This window comes from Sus scrofa, chromosome 14, assembly GCF_054392235.1.
Source record: "Sus scrofa isolate SSC_HxYL_T2T_F1_AM1 chromosome 14, Sscrofa_HxYL_maternal_Yorkshire_Landrace_v2.0, whole genome shotgun sequence".
Classification (NCBI taxonomy): Eukaryota; Metazoa; Chordata; class Mammalia; order Artiodactyla; family Suidae; genus Sus; species Sus scrofa.
Window position 1 is genome coordinate 123,649,921 of NC_139396.1, and position 25,452 is coordinate 123,675,372.

The window sequence follows — 25,452 nt, forward strand, 5'->3', positions numbered from 1 at the left end:
ACAATTTTGTAAAAATTAAACAGCTTTTTGTACCCAGAAAAGAAGTCTAGAAACATCAGGCAAAAGTGTTAAAAGGCATTATGGATAGTGATTAAGGTTGTTTTTTTTTCTTTCTGGTGTCACTGATGATACTTTGCAGTTTTTTACAATCAGTATGTTTAACCTTCGTTGATCACAGTTATTTTAGAATTCTCAACCCAAAACCTCTACATAATAATGTAAAAGAAAAAAATTGTTTTAACTTTGCTTCAATGACGTGTGGATAGGAAAAAGAGTATGCCTGCATTTTTCATCTCATCAGTTCCTTTCTCTCTCAAGCAGTATTCTACCAATATTAAGGCTGTTACTGAAATCCATTAGACACAAACCATCCAGAATAACACAAACGCAATTGGCCAAGACGACAGAATAGAAAGACCCTGAGCTCACCACCTCTCATGGGAACACCAAAATTACAACTATCTGCAGAACAACCATTGATGAAAAAGACCAGAACCAACCGGAGAAAATCTTCTACCATGAAAGATATAAAGAATGAACCACAATGAGATGGGTAGGAGAGGTGGAACTGCAATATAGTCAAGTACCATACCCTAGGGTGGGTGACCCACAAATGGGAGAATAATTATAACTGTAGAGTTCCCTCAAAGGAGTGAGGGAATCCAAGCCCCATGTCAGGCTCCCCAGCCCGGAAGAATATACAACCTAGAAGAAATGGACAAACTCCTAGAAATGTACAATCTCTCAAGATTGAACCAGGAAGAAATAGAAAATCTGAACAGACCAATTTTTAGTAATGAAATCGAATCACTAATCCAAAAAACTCCAACAAACAAAAGTCCAAGACCAGACAGCTTCAAAGGTGAATTCTACCAAACATTTAGATAAGAGTTAGCAACTACCTTTCTCAAACTATTCCAAAAAATTGCAGAGGAAGGAATGTTTCTGAACTCATTCTACAAAGCCAGCATCACCCTTATACCAAAACCAGACAAAGATATCACTCACACACACACACACACACACAGGTTACAGGTGAATATCAGTGATGAACATGGATGCCAAAGTCAACAACAAAATAGAAAGCTAAATCCAATAATACATTAAAAGGATCATAAAACATGATCCAATGGGATTTGTCCCAGGGATGGGAGGATGCTTCAACATCTGCAAATCATTATGATACATCACATTAACAAACTGAAGAATAAAAACCATATGATCATTTCAATAGGTGCAGAAAAAGCTTCTGACAAAATTCAACATCATTTATGATTAAATACTCTCCAAAAAGTGGGTATAGAGGGAACATACTTAACATAATAAAGGTCATATCTGACAAATCCACAGCTGACATCATGCTCAAGAGTGTCAAGTTGAAAGCATTTCCTCTAAATCAAGAACAAAGACAGGGATGCCCACTCTCACCATTTGTATTCAGCATAGTACTGGAAGTCCTAGCCATAGCAATTGGACAAGAAGTATAAGGAATTCAAATTGGAAAGGAAGAAGTAAAGCTGTGCTTGTTTGCAAATGACATGATATTATACACAGAAAACCCTAAAGACACCACCAAAAAACTACTAGAGCTCATCAATGAGTTCAGTAAAGTTGTAGGATACAAAATTAACATAAAGAAATCTGTTGTATTTCTATACATTAACAATGAACTATCAAAAAGAGAAATTAAGGAAATAATCCCATTTACAACTGCATCAAAAAGAATAAAATACCTAGGAATAAACCTATCTAAAGAGCTAAAAGATCTATACTTGGTAAAATATAAGACACTGATGAAAGAAATTAAAGACAACACAAATAGATGGAAAGATATAACATGTTCTTAGCCTGGGAGAATTAACATTGTCAAAATGACCATACTGTCTAAGGCAATCTACAGATTCAATGCAATCCTTATCAAAATACCAAGAGCATTTTTCAGAGAACTAGAACAAATAATTTTAAAATGTGTATGGAGGAGTTCCCACTGTGGCTCAGGAGTAATGAACCTGACCAGTATCCATGAGGATTCAGAGTCCATCCCTGCCCTCAATCAGTGGGTTAAGAATCCAGCATTGCTGTGAGCTCTGGTGTAGGTCACAGATGCAGCTCAGATCCCATGTTGCTGTGGCTGTGGTGAAGGCCCACAGCTGTGGCTCTGATTCAATCCCTAGCCTGGGAACCTCCATATGCCATAGGTACAGCCCTAAAAAGAAAAAAAAAATGTGTATGGAGACACAAAAGACCCCAAAAAAGCCAAAACAATCTTGAGAAAGAACAGATTCAGACTTCAGACTACACTACAAAGCTATAGTCATCAAAACAATATTGTTTTGGCACCAAAAAAACCGGATCAATGGAACAGAATAGAGAGCCCAGAAATTAACCCATGCATTTATAGTCAATTAATCTATGACAAAGGAGGCAAGAATATACAATGGAGAAAATATGGTCTCTTCAATAAATGGTTCTGGGAAAACTGGAGCGTTACATGTAAAAGGATAAAATTAGAATGTTTTCTAACATCATACACAAAAGTAAACTCAAAATGGATCATAGATCTAAATGTAAGGCTGGAAACAATAAATCTCCTAGAAGAAAACACAAGTGGAACACTCTTTGACATAAATCACAGCAACTTTCTTTTTGGATATGTCTCCTAAAGCAAACAAAAGCAAAAATAAACAAATGAACCTGATTAAACTTAAAAGCTTTTGCTGAGCAAAGGAACCTATCCACAAAATGAAAAGACAACCTACTGAATGGGATATATGCAAATATATGACCAATAAGGGGTTAATATCCAAAATCTATAAAGAGTTCATACAACTCAACATCAAAAAAACAAACAACCCAATTAAAAAATGGGCAGAAAACCTGAATAGACATTTTTCAAAGACATACAGATGGCCAACAGGAACATGAAAAGATGCTTAGCATTGTTAATCATCAGAGAAATGCAAATTAAAAGCACAGTGAGATATCCCCTCACATCTGTCAGAAATGACTACCAAAAAGACCACAAAAAATAAATGTTGGCATGGAATTGGAGAAAAGGGAACTTTCCTACAGTATTGTCAGGAATGTAAATTGGTACAGCCACTCTGGAAAATAGCATAGATCTTTCTTAAAAAACTACAAATAGAACTACCGTATCATACAGCCATTTCACTCATGGGTACACATCTGAAAACAACCAAAAACACATTCAAGAAGATACATACACCCAATGTTCATAGCAGCATTATTTACAATTGCCAAGATATGAAAGCAACCTAAGTGTCCATCAGCAAAGGAATCAATAAAGAAGCTGTGGTATACATATACACATATCACACACACACACACACACACACACACACACACACACACACAGGAATACTCCTCAGCCATAAAAAATGAAATTCTGCCATTTGCAACAACGTGGATGAACTTGGAAGGTATTGTATTTAGTGAAATGAGTGAAACAAAGACAAATACTGTATGTTCTCACTTACATGTAGAATCTAAAGAATAAAACAAACTAGTGGATATAACAAAAAGAAACAGACTCACAGATACAGAGAACAAGCTACTGGTTACCAGTAGAGAGAGCAAGGGAGAGGGGCAAGATAGGGTAGGGAAATGAGAGGTACACACTAATGGGTATAAAATAAGCCTCGAGGATATATTATATGACATAATAAAGTCAATATTTTATAATAACTATAAAGGAGTATAACCTTTAAAAATTGTGAATCACTATATTGTAAGCCTGTAACTTATATGTAATATTGTACAGCAACTAAAGTTCAATTAAAATTAAAAAAAAAAAAAAATGACAGGGAAAGCCTGACACCTAAGAGCAGAGTCTTTTGGCCAGTCAGATGCTTGATGTCACCAGGGCTCCTCTAGGAAGGAGGAGACCTGATTTACCCACCTACTCTCAGGGCGATACCAGTATATTAAACTTGGCAATTCAGAACACACTTAAGGGGCACAGGTATGGTTTGTGGGGATGGATCCCTGGATCGCCATGGGAAAGGCCACACACTCCTACGTGACAGTAACCCTTCTTCCACTGGCACAGCCTTAGAATCCCATCAGCTTTCCCCATCTCACTAGGACAAGGGTGGGGACAAAAGGGCTGATCATATTCTCCTATGAGAAAGGGGAAAAGAGTGAGGATTCCTTTCAGAACTCCTGAGGCAAGAGAAGTATTCTCGCATCAGCCACCAGAACTAGCTTGTGAATTTCACCACTTCTGCCATGCAGGCCCAAATCCACTCTTAGGCAAAACAGGCTCAGTGCCTACAATATTTTTAGGCAATCATGAAAATATTGTAATTTCTTTCAAAATCAGAAGAAAACATATGAATTTTCAGGTCAAAGAAAATGGTGTAATATATCAATACATCCATCTTTATACCATGAATTATAAAATATATATATATTTTTTTATGAAGCATGGGGCCCATAAAGGCAAAAGTGCCTGAGCTTCATGAAGATTAGCCTCTATTTACATTTTGCTCCACATTCAACCGCAGGTTAGAAATGACATCCCAGACAAGAGTCTACTTTGCATTTGCAATTTGAACTGGCTCTTTATGGTTTGCTGACAATTGTATTTACTTAAAGCAACTTCCATTTTAGTACTTTATGCAACTAAATTTTTTTTGGCCACGTCTGAGGCATTTGGAAGTTCCAAAGCTAGGGATGGAACCTGTGCCACAGCAGCGGGCTGTGCCACAGCAGTGACAATGCCGCATCCTTAACCTGCTGAGCTACCAAGGAATTCCCTGTGCAATTAAATTTTAAAGTCAAATGTTTTCAATTATATATATATATATATTTTAAACGATGGGCTGTCTTCAACCACACTGTTTCTCAAATTTTGCCACCATAAAAACCATCTAATGTACTTGTTAAAAAATACAGACTTCCAGACCACTGCCTTGAAAGTCTCATACAGTGAGACTTAAGAATATGTTTTCAGTGAGGGCCCCTGGAAGTCTCAGGAATCAAGTTCAAAACCACTGTTCCAGCCGGATTGAAATGAATGCTACAAGCAGCTGGACCACAATTTGAAAGTGAGACTCAGAGTCTGAATGAGCTGCCCTTCCTCGTAACTGCCAGGAAACTCAGGCTGCCAGCTGAGGGCAATGCACGGTAATGACCCTGCAGACCTCCCCATTCCCAGGAGGGATTCGAAAACATCTAATCACTTGTTAATGAAATTATTTATGGACAATTTATAAACAGGAGTGCCACAGGTAATTTTCACATTTTAAACACAGCTTCTGAAGTTTCCGGTTATCATCCACCCATGACTAAACCCCATGTTTATGGGTCTGGAAACGTTCCACATATAATTAAATTTCATCCACATGCTCCTCTCCTCCAGTGACTCCTATCTTAAAGGTAACCACGCATTCTTCCAGAAAGAAGTGAGCTCTGGCAACAGTACTCATGTATTTAGGTCAGGCAGGCAGACATTCTTGGATTTGCAACCTACGGCAGAGACAACCACATGAAATTAGAACAACAAACTTAAAAGCTATGTTTGGGAAGGTTCTTTTTTTTTTTTTTTTTCTCCCAGGTTAAGATTTAGGAGGGAAAAAAGGTCTTGCAGGGTGCCATTCTGGGGGCACCAGTAAATGTATTCTTAGCTTGGATCTAGGCCAGGAGGAAACAGGACCCAGGTGGAGAGGACCCAAAATATCAAACCCATTAGGTTAAAAAAATTTTTTTCTTGAGTCTCTTTCTCAAGTCCCTGACTGGCTCAGTGAGGTGCAGTGTCTCTCTCAGGTCCCAGAACCTTTCCATGCTACCTTCTTAGGAGAGAAATCAGAGCAGAGGGCTGTCATTCCAGTGGCCACCGAGCTCATCTTCCCCCATCACCCCTGCAGTCAATCCTGTATTTCTATTCCAGGTCTTAAGGAGGGGAAATGAGAAGCAGAGGAAATTTGCTTCCCATTCCACAGTAATGTTCTCAGGCTGAGCAGGTGGGAGGGAAATACAATGACAGACCCTTATGGTCACCATTCCCATTTCTCACCAAGAAGCTGCCTGTCCATGAGATTTTCTGGTGGCTTAGTGGCTAAGGACTTGGTTGTCATTGCTGTGGCACAGGTTCCATCCCTGGCCTGGGGGACTTCCACATGCCATGCGCATGCCCCAAACAAACAAACAAACAAAAAACTGTCCATCTTGCCCAACTAAGGCAAGAAGGGTGAGTATCCAACTTCCGTGTGGTTCTCATCTCCAATTATGCCACCTTATTCATCAGAAATACAGTCCCTGGACTAAAAAGAAGATTCCAGTTTTGACTATGCAGAGATAAGCTCGGGGACATGAGTACGCCTGTGTAGCTGTCTTGAGTGTGATCATTTCAGCCACCAGAGCTGATCACAGCATCCACCCAGGAATGGTTCTTTCCAGCTACCTAACGCCCTGCACTGAGGCTCAAGATGGTAATCTCATTACCTGCTTAGACAAATCCCAGTTTAAACCACCAAGAGGTTTAGCTTGCTGTCTTGACAAGCCACCAGAGCATGCTTACTTACTCCAGGGATGCTATTGACAATTTAATACCAGGGAGTGGTTAATTAAAGAGGCTTCAGGGAGAAGAGCATTGCTAGGCAGCACTATGGGGCAGAATAACAGGGCTACCAGAAATGGGCTTGATTCATTTCTTTTAGCTTGACTATGAAAGCCTGGCAAATCTTTCAAGGTGAGCTGGGTGCAGATGGAGAAGAGATGTGCCAACTGCTCACAGGGCAATACAAGCTGAAATAAAGAAGGGGTCACAAGCACCCTCCTCAGATAACCTAAGACCAAGTCACAGGTTTAGGCATCCACTGATTCACTGAACAGATCTTTCGTTCCTAGACAGTGGGAGACACTGGGGCACAGAGTCAGGAAGCAGCGATGACCCTGCTTCCCTGGCACTTACTGCATTCTAGTGTGTGAGGATGGACTGTTAATCAAGAATAGTCTGGAGAGAAGGAGTGAAAACTCTGCTGAGTGAAATTCACATGGTCCTAATACCAGACACTACTTAATTAAAACAACCCTTCAATATATATGAACAGCAGCAGCTCTGTGCAGGGTTCCTTCTTCTTCTTCTTCGTTTTTTTTTTTTTTTTTTTTTTTGGTCTTTTGCCTTTTAGGGTCGCACCCGAGGCATATGGAGGTTCCCAAGCTAGGGGTCGAATCAGAGTTGTAACTGTCAGCCTATGTACGCCACTGCCAGAGCAACGCCAGATCCGAGCCACATCTGCCAAGCTCACGGCAACATCGGATTCTTAAGCTACTGAGTGAGGCCAGGGATTGAACCCACGTCCTCATGGATACTAGTCAGTTTCATTAATCACTGAGCTTCGACTCCAGGGTTCCTTCTTAAGCACAGTAAATACCATAAAGTAAAGCCTGATACTTCCTAGCCATTCAAGAACCTTGTCATTATACTGTAGATAGAGTTTGAACATACGAAAGGTTTAAAAATCACAGGATGTTAGTGTTGGACAGACAAAAGAGCCCTTTAAGGAAAACGAACATCAAAACCACAATGAGATATCACTTGAAATCCACTAGGACGACTGTCATTTAAACAATGGAAAATAACAAGTGTTGGTGAGGATATGGAGAAATTGGAATCCTCATACACTGCTGGTTGGATTATAAAATAGCACAGTTTCTTTGGAAAACAGCCCGGCGGTTCTGCAAAAGGTTAGGCATAAGCTAGTATATGATCTCGCAAGTCCACTCTTGGCTATGTACCTAAGAGAAATGAGAAGACATATGCCCACACAAAAATCAGTATGTGAATGGTCAGAGCAGTGTTATTCAACATAGCCAAAAATTAGAAACAATCCAAATGTCCACCCACTGATGAATGGATACATAATATGTGATAAATCCATACAACGCAATGTGGTTTGGCAATAAAAAGGAATGAAATGCTGCTATATACTAAGACATGGGCGAACCTTGAAAACACTATGCTATGGGAGAGGAGCCAACCACAAAAGACCATACATTTTATAATTCTATTTATATGAAATATCCACAATAGGCAAGTCTATAGAGAGAAAAAGATTAGTAGTTGTCTAGGGTTGGGAGTTGTGGGGCAAAAGGGGAGTGAATGCCAATAAATTTTTTTGGGGGGAGTGATGAAGTATTCCAAACTCAATTGTGGTGATGGTTGCACTCTATGAATATGCTAAAAACCACTAAACTGCACACTTTAAATGGATGAATTGTATGTGAATTATATCTCAATAAAGCAAATTTTATATATAAAGCTCTGTCCCAATCCCTTCATTCTATAGATGACTTTTAAGATTTAAGTGCTAAATTATAATAGTTTTTGAAGGAAATCTTTTGAAATACATGATCCACTCTCTCGTATTCTTAAAGAAAATATCTTCTTCTCCTTCCTTTGGCTGGACCCAGAGCATATGAAAATTCGCAGGCCTGGGATTGAACCCCCGCCACAGCAGTGACCCAAACTGCTGCAGTGACAACTCCAGATCCTTAACCTGCTGAGCCACAAACGAACTCCCAAGCTTAGCTCTCTCTGATGACTCAGGTTCATTTGAGAATCAATTATTATACCCACTATATACTGATGCCCTTGGGAACCACATAAATTTGTGCTTCCCAGGCTGTTACGGTTTGAGTATGTTTCTATCTCTGCTGTAGCTTTCTATGTCTTGCTTCTCAGCTAACACTGTTAATTTCTTGGCTGCTGTCAGTGTACTGCAATGTCTATCCCAAACCTGCTATGTATGAATGCAGAGAAATCAGAAAATCAAGTCTGCTAAAGCTGTGACTTTGGTGAGAGTAAACAGACTCAGAGAGAGCACAGGAAGTACTCCAAGTTTAAAATGCATGAGCACTTCCAGTTTCATCTACTTTCCAACAGTGATTTTTGGTGGCTCAGAAATGTTTGCTTCCTTTCAGGTTCTCAGCTACCTTCTGGCTTATTGCTTCCAAGACACCAGAAATGATCATCATGGTGATTAGTAATAAACCTTTTTTTTTTTTTTTACTGTAACAGTTTTTTTTTGGCTGCACTCATGGCATGTGGACCAGGGACTGAACCTGTCATAGCAGCAACCCAAGCCACTGCAGTGACAATGACGGATCCTTAACTCACTAGGCCATCAGGGAACTCCTACTATAACAATTTTTATTGAAGGCACAGATGTAATATCTAATTATGAAAAGAGATTAATTTATTGTGAGTATTTGAAATACTTCTTCTCTACCACTAAGGCGAGCTTTTCAAAGTCTTTAACTTTGGAATTTTTTTTTTTTTTTAACATCTTAACTCTGGACGTCACATATGAAAGAGATAAAACCCTATTTATCTTATTTAAATAGGTTTATATTACAAAACATATCACACATTTAATGTAAAGCTAACCAACAAGAATGATGCTATTTCGATGAAGATAAAGGCTGGCAAACTGTCACTTACAAATGATAGCTTCAGTTTCATGAACTTCAGCATCGAATTTATTTCTGAATTTCTTTGGATTACACAGAAATCTATTATTTATAGGGAAAAAGCCTCATTCACAAAGAGTACGTGCAAATTCTTACTATTTTCTGAACAGCCTTCCTTGCAACCTCAGAAATTTCTTGACTCAAAACTGCTTCAATAGCTTGAAAAGATTTTCTGAGAGGGTTTCACAAAAAAGCTGAATACCAAAAATATCTAACAACTCCTCAGTTTGCTTGTAATAAATATAAAAATCAAACAAAAAGCACCTAAACCTTATAGGAAGTGCTAAAAGTCTAAGACAACATTAGCAGGACTTGACAGGTTACCCATTTACTTCTGATGACATAACTGACCTAAGCCAGAGTGAGAGCATTTACCAAGCAAATACTCCTAAACTTTGCCCCAAATTTAGACAGGTGTGGTACACGTGTGCTGAGGTGGTGAACTTGTGCAAAGTTGTGGACACAGATACACAGGCCAAATTTTAAAAATACTTCAGAGCTCCATACCTGCCAATCAATGGTCTGTTTATAAGAATTCAGAAGCAGCTTATTTCAGGGTCTATAAAAAAAAGTTAACCCAGCAGCAGCGTTGTTCCAACTAACATTAAAGGGCTTACTATGTGCCAGGTGCTGTACTATGAGCTTCACATGCAATATTCAATTTAATTCTCATAACCCAATAGAGCAGACATCATTATTATGCACATTTTATAGATGATGAAACTGAAGCTCAGGGAGCTTAAGGAATCCATCCAAATATTACTGAGGTGGTCTCCAGCTTTTTAATTACAGCTTTTAAATAGACACAAATAGTTTTAATGAGATTTTTGGGTTTTTTTTAGGGCAGCACCCGTGGCAAATGGAAGTTCCCAGGCTAGGGGTTGAATCAGAGCTGTAGCTGCCAGCCACAGCCACAGCAACACCAGATCCGAGCAGCGTCTGCGACCTACACCACAGCTCATGGCAATGCTTGATCCTTAACCCACTGAGTGATGCCAGGGATCGAACTTGTATCCTCATGGATACTAGGGTTTATTGCCACTGAGCCACAAAGGGAACTCCTAAAGAGGATTTTGAATGAAATATTTGGAATGAATTATGTGGAAAGTTTTGGACTTTTAGGGGCAAAAGTTCTGTCCTGTATATAACTGATGCATAACAAATATCCGTTGACTGGAAAACAAAGGAGCAAATCCAAACACTTTGAACAGCATTACTTATACAACCTGGCATAAAAATCTGATATTGATGATGTCCTTAATGTTATTAGAAGGTATTAAATGACATCATTATTCCATCAAAGAAGGCAAGGATGTATAAAATACATTTGAGGGAGTTCCCGTCATGGTTCAGTGCTAACAATGCCGACTAGGATCAGTGAGGACACAGGTTTGATCCCTGACCTCACTCAGTGGGTTAAGCATCAGGCATTGCCGTGAGCTGCAGTGTAGGTCCCAATACGGCTAGGATTCTGCGTTACTGTGGCTGTGGCTGTGGTGTAGGCCAGCGGCTGTAGTTTGGATTTGACCCCTAGCCTTGGAACTTCCATATGCCTCAGGTGCAGCCCTTAAAAAAAAAAAAAAAAAAAAATTGCATTTGAAGCACATTTTTTGTAAAACTGACAAAAGTAAGTTTTGGTTCCCAAGTTCTAGCAGTCCTACAGATAAGAATTTACTGATTTGATTCACTGGTTTGATCCCTAGGCATGCTTGACAGACAAGAGCAATGCTAGCCAGGGCCAGGATCTTTTTCTTTGTTTCTGTAGTTAACTTGAAATACAGGGCACAGATGGAGAGGTTGCCTGGAATCTCGAATTATCTGACAAATTTCAGCAACAGCCACGTGGTTCAACCCTGAGTCCAACACTTCCAGATTCCCAGGTCTGTGCCCATCTCCGCAGCCTGTCTTCAGGATGAGTGCTAGCTTGCCTGCTCCCACCCCAACTCCAGAGGAAAGGAGAGGGGTGGAATTCTTTTAATGATGTTCCTAACTTCTCAACTGCAAGACAAAAACTACATGGGAAATCCCCATCACTTCCAGTACAGTGAAGTTTGGGGTGATCCCAAAGTACCTGTTTTGGGGCACAGGACTATTTCATTCCAAGAATGAGGCTTCAAATCTCAATGACCAAAAAAAAAAGGTTAAAGAGTAATCATAAACAAACAAAGAGATCCTCTAGGGCAATACAACATCAGATTTTCTTCTATCAACAAACAGGATGTAATGGTTTTAACTGTAGTTAGATAACTGAATTTATTCATCTAATTGTGCATCATAAAATCCTATTATCTCAACTGGATATGATGCCTTGTTAACTGTTCCAGCAAATAACAGATTATGATTATGTTTTTTTAAAGAGTGCTTATCTTTTAGATACAAATATTTGCCATTGAAATGATATGATATCTGAGATTTGCTGCAATATCATGCAGTTTGGGAGGGGCAGGTTTGCATGTCATAGACAAAATAAAATGAGATTGGACATGAGTTGATAATTATAGAAATGAGTGATGAGTACTTACCAGTTAGTTACACTCAAGTTTTGTATAACATTTGAAATTTTCCTAAATAAAAAAATTTTGTTTAAAAATCCCAACACTCTCCAGATATTCCTTCAGGACAGTGAAAGGACAAATGGAGCACAATGAATTCCCTTTGGAGTAAAATTCAAATGGGTATGAACTGGGGAAGTCCCTTTTTTGCCTGCTAGATCTGGCTTTGAAACCAAACATACACACCAAGCTGCTCCTCTTGGCTGGGACAAATTTCAACCTGCCTGCCCTGACCAGAAACATGAAATAAAGACATTCTGGCAACTCCACCCTGCTATTATGGTACTCCCCAATCCATAAGCAATTAACGCAAATAATTCAGGTCATTCAAAATAAAAGCAACAGTGAATCATGAATTCAGTATAAAGTATAAAAAAGTCCAAAGTTATGATTTTTCTATGATTAATATTAACATACATAAAGATGCTTATGTTATTTTCTTCTCCTTTCCTTGGTTCCCAAGCTGCACTAGTAGTATGTGAACACTTGCGTGTCCTGCCTACTGGGTAATCCAGCACTAAGCCCAACTATTTTTGAGGTAGGAATTTCAGAGGGAGAAAGGGAGGCAGACAATACTGTCCATCAATAACCAAGGGGGATTCAGAATTCCCTGGTGGCACAGTGGATTAAGGGCCCCGTGCTGTCAGGCAGGGCAAAAAAAAAAAAAAAAAATATATATATATATATATATACACACACACACACATTACACACACACATATATATCCAAGGGGATTCACTGCAGAACCCCATACCCCTCTTCTCCTGTGGATACCAAAATCTTCAGATGTTCAAGTTCGTTATATAAAATGGCATAGTATTTGCATATAACCTACATACATCCCCCGGTTACTTTAAATCATCTCTAGATTACTTATCACACTGAATACAATATAAATGCTATGTAAATAGTGGCCAGTGCATGGAAAATTCAAATTTTGCTTTTTTGGAACTTTCTGGAATTTTTTTCAAGTATTTTTTATCCATAAGTGGTTAAATCCCTGGATGCAGAATCTGTGGATACAGAGGGCTGACGAGAAAGTGATTCTAAATTCCACCCTTAGACTACAGTGGGTGCTCAGATGTTTGTAGAATATTTTTTTTTCTGAGAATGAGGCTCCTTCATCTAATTTCTTATCTTCCGGCATTGTCCTACATAGCAGAGGACATATTGGGCTTTTTCTCCCATTCTCTGCCTCAAATGCTTTAATAATTCAGTTTCCATTACTGATGCTCTCTGGGACTTTGAGTGACCTGTGACCTGTGTTCTGGTTAGTGGTGTACTGGTTAATGTTTAACAACTGGATCTCTGAAAATAAAACCCTGATTTTCAGCATTTGCTCATTTCCATTGTGTAAATACACCCAGTATGGCCAATTTCTAACTACCAACACAAGGATACTGAATACAGAGTTGGGAAGTAATGTGTACAACTAGCTCCCAGAGCCTGCAGGAGCTGGTTCCAGCACACCACTGGGACTCCAAGAAGGTCCTGGCATAATTACCAGTGATAACCTCTACCACTCTTTAAGAACTGCTGATAAAATATTATGTGGTCACTCCAATGAATAAATCACACATGGGCCACTCATAGCAGAAAGTTTCCAAGAAAGGTAAGAAGATGTGATATCTCCTTGACCAAACCAATATACCCTCCTTCCCATAAATGCATAATATCTTATTAGATGTTTTTCATCAAACATAGGTCACTGGGGAAATATGAATGGTAAATAGCCTCAACTATGTTCAAGTCCTCTGACTCGTACATACAGTTTAATGACTTAAGGAACTATCATAGCATTTGAGTAAAATCAAGCCAAGTAATTGTCTTTGGCCGACACTACAGCTTAGAACCATGTGAAACCAACAATTATACCCAGAGTCTAGCATAGCTCCTGGCCCAAAGGAAAACTGATTAGCCCCTGAGGGACCCATGGAGAGTATTAGATCTCAGCATTCAAGATCACCCAGGCCAATATTCACCAGATCTTTTTCATGACAATCTAAAGAAGCCATCCTGCAGTCTAAGTTTTAATACTTTCTGGCAGCTCAATACAACCTATACTAAATCACGTTGGTAATGGAGTAACCCGTCACATGGGAGAGCATAGCTCTTGGTTCTTCAGAGGGTAGGACCCCAAGGAAAAGCAAAAATAAAATAGCTGGAGTTCCTGTCATGGTGCAGTAGAAACGAATCCGACTAGGAACCATGAAGTTGCAGGTTCGATCCTTGGCCTCGCTCAGTGGGTTAAGGATCTGGCGTTGTCGTGAGCTGTGGTGTAGATTGCAGACATGGCTCGGATCTGTGGCGTAGGCCGGTGGCTAAGCTAGGATTAGATGCCTAGCCTGGGAACCTCCATATGCTGCACATGCAGCCCTAAAAGGACAAAAAATAAAATAAAATAGCTGTCTTTAAATACTGAATGAGTTGTGTTGTCCTGCAGAAGATAGATTAGATACACTGCACTGGGTAGGTATTACGAGGAGGTGGATTTTGACATCTAACATCACGACCCATAGTGATTATTGAGTGCTTAGGTTTTGATGGAAGACTCACCATACCACTGACCCATATTGAGCGTCAAGTGGAATTAAATCCATCCCTGCCTTTTTTTTACTACTCCAGGCTGTAAAGGAGTTGTTTGTCCAGAAGCCCCAGAGGATTCCTAGTAACTGGCACTGCCCAGGCTGGCCACAGCTCAGAAAGGTCCATGCAGATCCAGACCATCCTGAGCCACTATCTAAAGTCCTGTGGCCTCAGATTCAGTGTAGAGTCAAGGCCAGGCACACGGAAGGTTCGCATGCTGGTCTGGCAGGCAACAGGCACCCAGAAATATCCATCTCATCATCTGGCTGAACAAAATCTGCTAGGCTGAGGGTTAAAAAGAAGGCCCAAGGACTGGACGCAGCTGTTTTGAATTCTGAAGTCTTGTTCAATGCATGCAGCTTTTATAAAGGAGAAATGCTCCCTTTCCTAATCTTTCTCCTCTCTTTAGTGCCTATCTGTCTCACTCAAGGGCTGAGATATCAAACAGGAAAGATCAAAGGAAGACACTTCCTCTTTTAAAAATAACTTTGCCCCAACACTAGATTAGCAGTAAAATAAATTACACAGTCTGTTTATTCATCAAGTTACCAACATCACTTTCAGGTAGGGCTGGCCTCAGGAGCTGCAGTGGAGAAATCTATGAAAGTGACAGTGAGATAAAGATGCAATGCAGGCCAGGCATCCAGCTTCTAGAAACCCTAGAAGGAATTAGGGAAGCTTCCATTGAGGAAGTGATGTCAGAACAGGCTGAAGGATACCCTGAAACCCAGTCCCCAAAAGTTCTCAGTCGGAGCAAGAGAGATTGATGAAAATCCTAAGACTTCAGAAAGTTTTGAAAGCCTCTGTGACTAAATAACAGCAAGAATACTAACATTAAATACCCTTACTACTAGCTAGTATGAACAGGAAAATATCTTTTACTGTGCACACACCAGGGTCTAGGCATTCTACTGTAGACTTTATCTACATTGTCCACATCCGGTCCTTACAACTGATAAGAGGGACGCCGTTATTACCAGCCAACAAAGTGAACCTCTGAGAAGTTAAGCATCTAACCTGAGATTACACTGTAGAACGAGGCTCTGAATCCCGGTCTGGTGGCTCCAAAGCTCTTTCCAAGACAGAACACTAGCCACACTCCTGGGGAATCCACTAGAGGTCTGAGTCTGATCTCCTGGCCCAGCAGAGTCAAAATCTGAACTCAGTTTTCCCGAGTCCCAGAGCCCTCCCTCAGTTTCTTCATCAGCAGAAGGAAGATCATGACCGTACCTGTCATAGGCTGTTCAAGCTGCTGTTATGGAATTACCATTCATGACAGGAAATAAACTTACAGCTTATAAATGACAGAAATGTATTCCTCACAGTTCTGGAATCCAAGATCAAAGCCTTGGCAGATTCACTGTCTGGTGAGAGGCTGCTTCCTAGACAGCTGTCTTTTTTTTTTTTTGGTTGCACCTGCAGCACATGGAAATTCTTGGGCCAGGGATTGAACCTGTGCCACAGCAATGACTTAAGCTGCTGCAGTGACAGTGCCAGATCTTCAACCTGTTGTGCCACAGGGGAACTCCCAGACAGCTGTCTTTTGCTCTAGAGAATTCTCTAGTCTCGCCCTCATGACCTAATCACATTTCAGAGGCCCCGCTTGTCAATACCTTGGGAGTTAGGGGGGACAGACACAAGCATTCTATCTACAGCAGTACCTATCTCACAGCGTGCTGGATGTTTGGATGAGATAATCCATCGAAAGGGTTTAGTTTCTTGGCACATAGTAAGTGGCCCTTAATGTTGGCTACTGTTTCTTCCACAAACACATGAACGAACTTTCTGCCACAAGGTGTACAGAAGGCACACACTTATCTTTTCTGCAAGTATTACTGAACGTATTCCCTTTTGGCTTACATGGCCTAAAAGAAAAGCCTTGGTTTTGAATTCTTGGCAGGGCCATTCACTGACCTTAGACAGGTTGCTTCACTTCCCCGCGGCTTTCTTTCCCCATCTGTAAAATGGAGTGTGGGAGTGGTAATCACATGCTTTGATCAAGACACGGTACAGAGCAATGGGGCACAGAGCTGTTGCTCAACAATAGCTACACTCTAAGAACCCACTATTGTGAATCTTTTCACCCTCTTTCCAAACTCTAGAGAAATCTGTAGAGGCCCAGATTACGATTTTGATGTAACTGCCTATAGCAATAACATTTCCTTCACCCCTTGGAATCATCAGCTGCTTTAAAATACATTTCTCAAATACAGGAGGAAACACAGATACACATACCCATGTATGATTAGCCAACTCCAAGCATCTAAAAGATGTCATAAATTAAGTAATGAGATACCAAGCTCTACAGATGCACTATCTAAGCAAAGGTCTACTTAGAAATTCTGTGAGCTATATCTGATTTACAACACTGTCCTCCCAAAGTGAACACCGGCCTACACAGTAAAGCTAAAGCACATAATTAAATACAATGGAAGTCAAACATTGATTGATTTTCATGGTAACTGGATTGTATTAAAACATACACATACACTATCAAAAGTCAGGCTATCACACACATACAGAAAAAAGCAACCCCAAACCCGATCATTAAAACCGGTACTCTTCTGTTTCTCTAAAAATTCTGTCTCCAAAAACCATGTTGGATTTGTATTCATCTATTGAATGTCCCACATGTTAAAAATTAACGGCACTCTTTCCATCTGTGGTTACTACTCCAAACAAAATACGCTCTATATTACTGTTGAAATTCACTTACTGCTCTTCAGAAGAAAAGTGGTGCTCGTGTCTCTAACAGAGTCTGATACCTGACTTAACCACTTACTTAGACGCTAAACACTTGGGCCCTTAAATTCTTTGCAGTTCATACCTTCACTGACAAACTTGGAAATCTGAGTAGCAATTCTAGAGTGTGCGCCCTTGCTTTCCATTTTGGTCTCTTGTTCTTGATTTGCAAAGCTTCCTGTCCTTCTAGAAGTTCTGGTTATGCTTTTAAAAATGTATATAATTCACATTCTATGTTGATACAACCAGAAAACCCTACCCATTTATCTTTTTATCCTGGTTTTTCAAATTAGCTGGATGCAGAAGTAGGGGACATTCTGAGTGCCAAAGCTAAATATCCTAATATTTAGAAAATTGAAGGCTTACACTTTGGCAATGGTGACTAGCTATAACTGGTAACAGATTTGGGTTTCTTCGGTCTGTACCCACGAGTGTGTTATGTGCTCATGAACTCTCAACCATTTTCTGCTAATGTTTCATCTGCATGATCTTGGCATTCAGAACTTCCACCAGCAGGATGTGGGCACTGATCTAGCCCTCATTCCTGCCTACTGCCACACACTTCGAAGGAAGAGGGCAGCTCGCATTCTCAAGTCTTCTGATGATACTCAAATATTTGTCTTTCTGCAGCATAGTGTTTGGTGGCTCAAACAATTATCGCCTTTGTGTTTTTCTCTTTCCACTAGTGTGGCTCATCTACAAGTGTCCTTGGAGACTAAAATATCCAGGATTTCAAGGCAACAGCTATATACTACTTTGTGCCACCTCTGTTCCTTCTCCAAAAAGTATACACTTGTCAGTTCTATCAAAAATAACTTAAAGAGTTATTGGAGTTCCCATTGCAGTGCAGCAGGAATGACTCCAGCTAGGAACCATGAGGTTGCAGGTTTGATCCCTGGTCTAGCTCAGTGGGTTAAGGATCTGGCGTTGCCCTGAGCTGTGGTATAGGTTGCAGGTGCGGCTAAGATCTGGCATGGCTGTGGCTGTGGTGTAGGCCAGCAGCTGTAGCTCAGATTAGACTCCTAGCCTGGGAATCTCCATATGCTGTAGGTGCAGCCAAAAACAAAACAAAACAAAACAAAACAAAACAAAACAAAACAAAACAAAACAAAACCTAAAGAGTTATGTACAAAGTTGTTGTTAAAGCACTGTTTATGATATAGAGAATACCTAGCTGCAGTCTAAAGGGATGAGAGACAAGTTAAATAAATTATGGCTATACCTATATAATGGGATATTGGGAATATAATACAACCTTTAAAAATGATATTTTAATGCCCTAAAAAAATGCTTTGGCTATTTTTTTTTTTTTCTTTTTTGGCCACACCCATGGCATATTCCCAAGTCAGGGATTGAATTGATTGATGCTGCAGAAAAAAGGTACAAGTTACAGCATCATCACCTCACTGAAGGGACTGAATCCAAGCCACACCTGTGGCAACACCAGATCCTCAACCCACTGCACTGAGCCGGAGATGGAAGTGTGCTGCCAGAGAGGGAATGCCCACTAAAATTTTTAAATAAAGTTATCAAAATTTTATCTTAGTGTGATCCCATACTACTTTTAGCATATGGCACATTTTATTTATTTATTTGCCTTTTTCTTTTTTTTTTTTTTTAATTTTAAGGGCTACATGGTGTATGGAGGTTCCCAGGCTAGGGGTCCAATCAGAGCTACAGCTGCTGGCCTACACCACAGCCACAGCAACAGGGGATCTGAGCAGCATCTGCAACCTACACCAGAGCTCACAGCAATGCTGGATCCCTAACTCACCAAGTGGGGCCAGGATTGAACCTGCGTGCTCATGGATACCAGTCAGATTCATTTCCACTGCACCACACAGGAATTCTCTATATGGCACATTTTAAATAGCCATTTTCTCTGAGTAATGGTACCGTGAGTACTCTTTCCTTCTGGAAATATCTGTATTACCCAATATTTTTTGAGGAAAGGGGGGGAAAAGGGACTGGGGTGTTATAGCTAATCAAATAACACTTTTTAAGTCTCTCTAATTCTAGACTACCCACTCCCTTTTTAACTAAGAACATCAATCTGAGGTGTCTCTGCCAGCTTAGTCATCTTGTCCTATGGGTTAATGGTGGACAGTGTCCTGAATGGTGGTGACGACAGCTGGTGTTTACTGAGTAACTGCTATGCGCCAAGCAGGAATCTAAATTCTTTGTATATAATATCTTGTTTAATCCTCACATCAGCTCCACGAGGTAGTATGAATAGCTCCATCTTACCAATACTGAAACTGAAGCCTAGAAGTTAAATAATTGGCACCAGGTCATCCAGCTACAATTCAAACTCAAGCCCTCCAGAGTTTGAATAACTATATACCATTTATAAACATTAAGCTCTCACAGCACTTTATTACAGCTTTCATTAGTTTCAAGGTATTCAGGAAGGGAGCTGACTCTATAAGATGCTACCTATGTATGCTTCGAAGAATCAGAGTACTGAGGACATACCAAAGGAATCTCCCTATGGATGCTCCACTGAAGGACTTCTGCCAGTCTGTCCTATGGAAGGAAATGGCTACTTCAGTGAGGTGATGATGACATCACTTGTACCTTTTTTCTGCAACATCAATCAAATAGTCAGGTATCCAAGATGCAAAGCATATGAAAAAAAAAAAACCTGTATCATCTATAATAAGACTTCCGACTTAATTAAGGTGATAAGACCAATACCATATATGAAACAATCAGCACAAGGCAAAAATAAATTAAAAAAAAAATAATAGGGAGTTCCCATCATGGCTCAGTGATTAATGAACCCAACTAGGATCCGTGAGGATGTGGGTTCAATCCCTGGCCTCACTGAGTGGGTTAAGGATCTGGCATTGCTATGAGCTGTGGTGTAGGTTGCAGATGAGGCTCAGATCTGGCATTGTTGTGGCTGTGGTGTAGACTGGCAGCTGCAGCTCGGATTTGAACCTTAGTCTGGGAACCTCCATATGCTGCGGGTGTGGTGCTAAAAAGCAATAAATAAATAAATAAATAAATAGATAAATAAAGTATACAACTTGGTACAATTTAAGTAATAGTAATAATAAAATGCTAAGCCATATGGCAGACTGGATAACTAATGTAGAAATCATGGAGAAAGAACTATCAGCTCTGAAGTATCTTAAAATTTTGAAGGTACAAGAAATAACACTTGAAGATTATCTGGCCAATCCCTGAATTCCAAGATGAGAGCTAACTTGGTTGAGGTCCCATGGTTGTTAAGTAGCAAAGGCAGGTAAAGTAATCAAGGAAGTTTGATGAAGCTGTTAGTCCTAGGAAAGCTTTCCAAAGATAAGCACAGTGAGTGAAGTGATGGTACTTTTGATGAAAACAGTAGACAAGATTCCCCTTTCTTGATTGAGCAAAGTCAACCTGCCACTATTCTGATTTTTCTTTTTCTCTTTTTCTCTTTTTCTCTTTTTCTTTCTTTCTTTCTTTCTTTCTTTCTTTCTTTCTTTCTTTCTTTCTCTTTCTTTCTCTCTCTCTCTCTCTTTCTTTGCCTTTTATGGGCTGCACTGGAAGCATATGGAGGTTCCCAGGCTAGGGGTCTTATGGGAGCTGCAGCTGCCGACTGACACCACAGCCACAGCAACTCTGGATCCTTAACCCACTGAGCAAGGCCAGGGATTGAACCTGCGTCCTCAGGGATCCTAGTCAGATGTTTCCACTGAACTCCCTTGATTTTTAGATTCCAAGATTTTCACTAATCCGTGCCTTGAGGGATCAGATGTAAATTTTTTAAATAATCAAAAACTACTGAACTGTTTGTTTCATTCCATTCATTGTTTTTAAACTTGAGTATTTTAATGTGTATTGCACCCTACCCAAAACATTACCAAACAGAAACACACCTACCCACATATGCACTCCAGGTGCCTGAGATAAGTAATATCTGGCTGCCTTAAAACACCTCTGGTTTGCCAGAAGCAAACTCTAAGCAAACTATAAGTCCAAAGTTGCAAACTATAAGCAGGAATCAATTATTTGTCCAACTTTGATGCTTCTGCTCTTAAATTTCATTTAAAGCCCGTAAGTACTCTTCTCAATAATTGCTTATGTAAACTCTATCAGTCATCAGAAAATAGAGATATGCTTAAGTCTAAATAGAATTGTCTTAGATTACCTAAACATCAACTGCTTGGGCTTTTTTTTTTTTTTTTTTAAAGATGCTAGAATGTTAATAGGGAAGGAATAAAGATATTAAATTCAGCTTAATTTTAACTAAGAAATGTTGGTAATAAACATAGCAGATGTGCCTCAGAACATGTAAAGTTTATTTCAGAAATGTTCATTCAAATTTGAGAAATACATAAGTAAATATATATAATACACATCTATATGTATAACTGAATCACTTTGTTCTACACCAAGACTAACAAGATATTATTATTATTATTATTATTGGTGTTTTTCAGGGCCTCACCCACGGCATATGGAGGTTCCCAGGCTAGGGGTCTAATTGGAGCTGTTGCTGCTGGCCTACGCCAGAGCCACAGCAACGCCAGATCCAAGCCACATCTGCGACTTACACCACAGCTCAGGGCAGCACTGGATCCTTAACCCAACGAGCGAGGCCAGGGATTGAACCGGTAACGTTATAGTTCCTAGTTGGATTAGTTAACCACTGAGTCACAAAGGGAACTCCCACACAATATTATGAATCAACTATACTTCAATAAAAAAATTTAAAACAAAATAAACTTCAGAAAAAGAAAACATGATAAGATAAAAAAATCAATTTTGATAAATTCTTTTTAAAAGCTGATAAGTATGGTCACTACACTTAAAACTATGGTTTTCATTAAAAAAATACAAACTACTTTAATACCAGACAAAGTACACAGGTATAAAGTTATATTCCCTTGTGTTCTAAAATAATACTTCTTGTGGATTTGCAAGCAAAAGTTAGGGCTCAAGAGTATTTTTTCTCTGCCTTCATGCTGTTGTTATGATAATGTATTTTCAATTCCTTAAAAACTATTTCAAGAGGTATAATACACTCAGTCATAGAGCATTTAAGCTAGCAACACTAAGTAAAAACTCAAAACAGTTCTCCTTTGTTATATTTTAGCTATTTACATTGCAAACTCACAAGCTGTTAATGTATATCAGAGAAATAATTAACTAAAATGTGGCTTCAGAAGTAAAACTGGTTAAAAAATCTTAAGTAATCAATACTAAACCCATTAAAGAAAGTCATTTTCTAACAAGCCTCAACAACAAAAGTAAACAGAAATTCAGGTGTTGATGCCTTCCTTACAACCGTAGCCAATCTGCTGTATAGTTTCTAAATGCCCGACGTGACATTAACTTTAAACCGAAATATTTCAGACCTACAAAACACAGGCATCAAAGTTACTGCGTCCCAGTTGGGTTAAAATGCTTTCCAAAGTCTCAGAGACTTTAGTTAAATGCAGAAAAGCTAAAAGTCCAAACTGATAAATAGAAACAGAAAAAAGTGAAGCTGTTTGTCAAATAAAAAGCTTTTTCGGACAAATCCATTTCAGACAAAGCATATCTAGAAATTTCCCTATAACAAAAAGTATAACCTATATGTAAAAGGTGCATGTTTGAATGCAATCATTAGTATGCATTCTACTTACTTTGCTTTTTGCCATTTATAAGCTTCATTAAGAAAGAAGAGCCAGAAAGAGGTAACCAGTTGAATGAAGTTTGGTTCAGATAAGAAAAACCAGTTGTAAATTCGATCTCAGAGAGATCAGCGGGGAAGGGACTCTTCACAAAGTAACATCATAAATACAGGCTTTAGATTGTGAAATAACGCCTTCCAGCTTTCCGTTCTGTACATTACCATTATAAACCTTCTACTCTACCTCCCCACGCTCCAGAAAAAAAATCCACCTCCAATCTTCATTGGTCCACATAGTTCCGGCCCACATGGTATCAGTGGGTGTGTCCCTCCCAACAGGTCCTCTCATTGGCTGCGCGGAAACAGAGTTTAATAGGCTGTGATTTGGGGGGTTGTCAAACTCCACGCCTCCAGACCTCGCGCTCGCCAATAGACCCAAGGAGCTGGCAGCTTCTCTGCGATTCAAAGGGCAAGCTGACTGCCTAAGCGCCAACCTGAGACAAGCTCTCAGAAGGGGCGAGGAGAAAGGAGAGGGAAACTCCCGCTCTCCCCTACCTGCTGTACCCTTACTCCTGGACCCCACCAAATGTTGACACGTGCATTTTCCGACTGACAAATTAGTAAGGTGGCCAGTGCGTTCGTCTTCTATAGAGCCGTGACCTAGGAGCAGCTCAGACTCCGAGTCCAATCGTCCCATTCTACAGATGCAAGCGAGCAAGGGTTAGGCTCAGGCAGCGATCTATAGTGCTTGGAGCCTCTGGGAAAGAATCATTCCCGGGCTCCCCCCAGGAACCGTCTCTCTAGGCGAGCGCCGGGGTGCAGGGTGGGGGTGGGGGGCGCTGCGGTGCCCGCCCCGCGGCTCCCGGGTGCCGAGCTGCGCTTGCCTCGCGCCCGCGATCCCCTCCCGGCGGGACTTACGCGGCCTGTTCTTCCTGCCCGAGTCCATCCTCCTCCGCAGCCGGCATTTCTTGGCCGGGGAATCGTGCTGAGGGGGCGGCGGCTGTGACTGGAGGTCGGGCTGGAGCGGGAGGCGCTGGGGCGCCGCGTCGCCGCCGCCCGCAGGGCCCCGGCCGCAGAGGCGCGGCGGCTGCACTGACGGCGGGTAGAAGCCGTTGTGCAGCAGCCCGTTCAAGGCTGCAACGCCGGCGCCGACGGGAGTCCCCGGGGCTTGCGGGGCCGAGAGCTCCGGGTGCCCGCCGTGGTCGCCCATGCCCAGGGCTGGTGGGACAGTGCGCGGGCCCCGGCTCATGCGGCCTCTCTGGAGGTCATTCTCCGGCGTCTTTATTTCCGCGGATCCTCCTTGCGGCTTCCGATTCAGCAGCCGCAGAGCCGGCGCCGGGGGATGGAGAGCTGGGTGCTCCTCCCCTCCTCCCGCGGGTTCTCCCACCTCCTCCACGCCCTGCCCCCCGCGCGTCGGCCCCCCGGGGCCGGCCTGGAGCATGCCCGCTCCGGGCGCGGAATCCGGGATCCCCGCACACCCCGAGCCGGGGGCCCCGCAGCCCGCCTTTCCCGTATACCCCAGCCGCGCGACTTCAAACACGGCTTCCTCGCCTCCCAGACCTGTCCCCGCTACTGAGCATGCCCAGTCCTGCCCGCCACCACCACCACCGCCACCGCCACCGCCGAGCTTCAACATGGGGACTGAAGTTCTCGGGCTTTGCAAAAGAAGAGATGGGCGGGTTGGGCTTTGTATGGCCGACTGAGCCAAGAGCGGACTGAGGTGGGAGCGAGCAAGGAGCTTCAGAGTAATGCGGCGTGGGGGAGAAAACATGTATTTGTAGAGGTTTTGGTTTACTAATCCTGCCCCCGTGAGCTGGATACCTTTGCAAGGTCATTCACGTTGTCCCCTCCTCCCTGAAACCTTTGTGAGTTTGTGTGAGTGTGTTTAGTTAAGTGACCAAACTACTCACAGGCCTGAGGGGAAGGAGGAGAAGGATTATTTATGGAAAGGTAGGCGGATTTGGAGAGGGAGGAGAGTGTAATTTCTTTGCTGGCACACACAGACACCATTTGGCCTGGTGGAGTTGTCTTTTGCAGGGAGGAAACCTCAGAATACAGTGTAAGGACAGTGAAGGACACAGCTGTAGGCGGGATTAACCGGTGTTGGAAGAGACCAAGTAAACAGAAGCCGCCCCAAGCTATAAAAAGCACTTTCCTCACCCAGAAAGGACGTTTAAGAGACAATGTCACCCTATTTATAGAGCAAGGAGTTGCCTGTGTTTTAAGTAGGGAAGGCAGCATCGCAGGGTAGTCAATACCACAGCTTTGGAGTCAGAGTTGGGCTCAAATTCCAAGTCAGCCACTGAACAAATACAGAGAAAGTCATTGCTCAAGTGAACACACCTGGCGACAGGAAACAGGACTGGGCACGCTCAGTAGGCAGAACAAAGGTGGGTGGTGAGGGCCTTCCAGAAGTTGTTCAATCCCTTGATGCCTCAGCTTTTAAATCTAACTAGGACTTGTCATGAGAA

At 41.3% G+C, this 25,452-nt stretch overlaps 1 protein-coding gene across 15 annotated transcripts in view; it reads right to left on the reverse strand.

Annotated features, from left to right (window-relative positions):
* PANK1 (pantothenate kinase 1) overlaps nt 1–25,452 on the reverse strand; it is a 102,473-nt gene that overhangs the window by 39,408 nt on the left and 37,613 nt on the right. For 3 of the 15 annotated variants that reach the window (XR_014827652.1, XM_084996720.1, XM_005671266.4), the window contains exon 1: nt 22,995–24,270. The exons of 7 other annotated variants lie outside the window; for them this stretch is intronic. Coding sequence is in view for 4 of the 8 variants with exons in the window: in XM_084996720.1 (XP_084852846.1) it covers nt 22,995–23,022 (28 nt within the window). In the remaining 4 variants the exon portion in view is untranslated. Of the gene's footprint in view, nt 1–19,851; nt 19,903–22,994; nt 24,727–25,452 lie in introns of those variants that run through there. 5 more of the 15 variants (XR_002338769.2, XM_005671269.4, XM_084996718.1 and 2 more) reach the window with 4 other exon arrangements.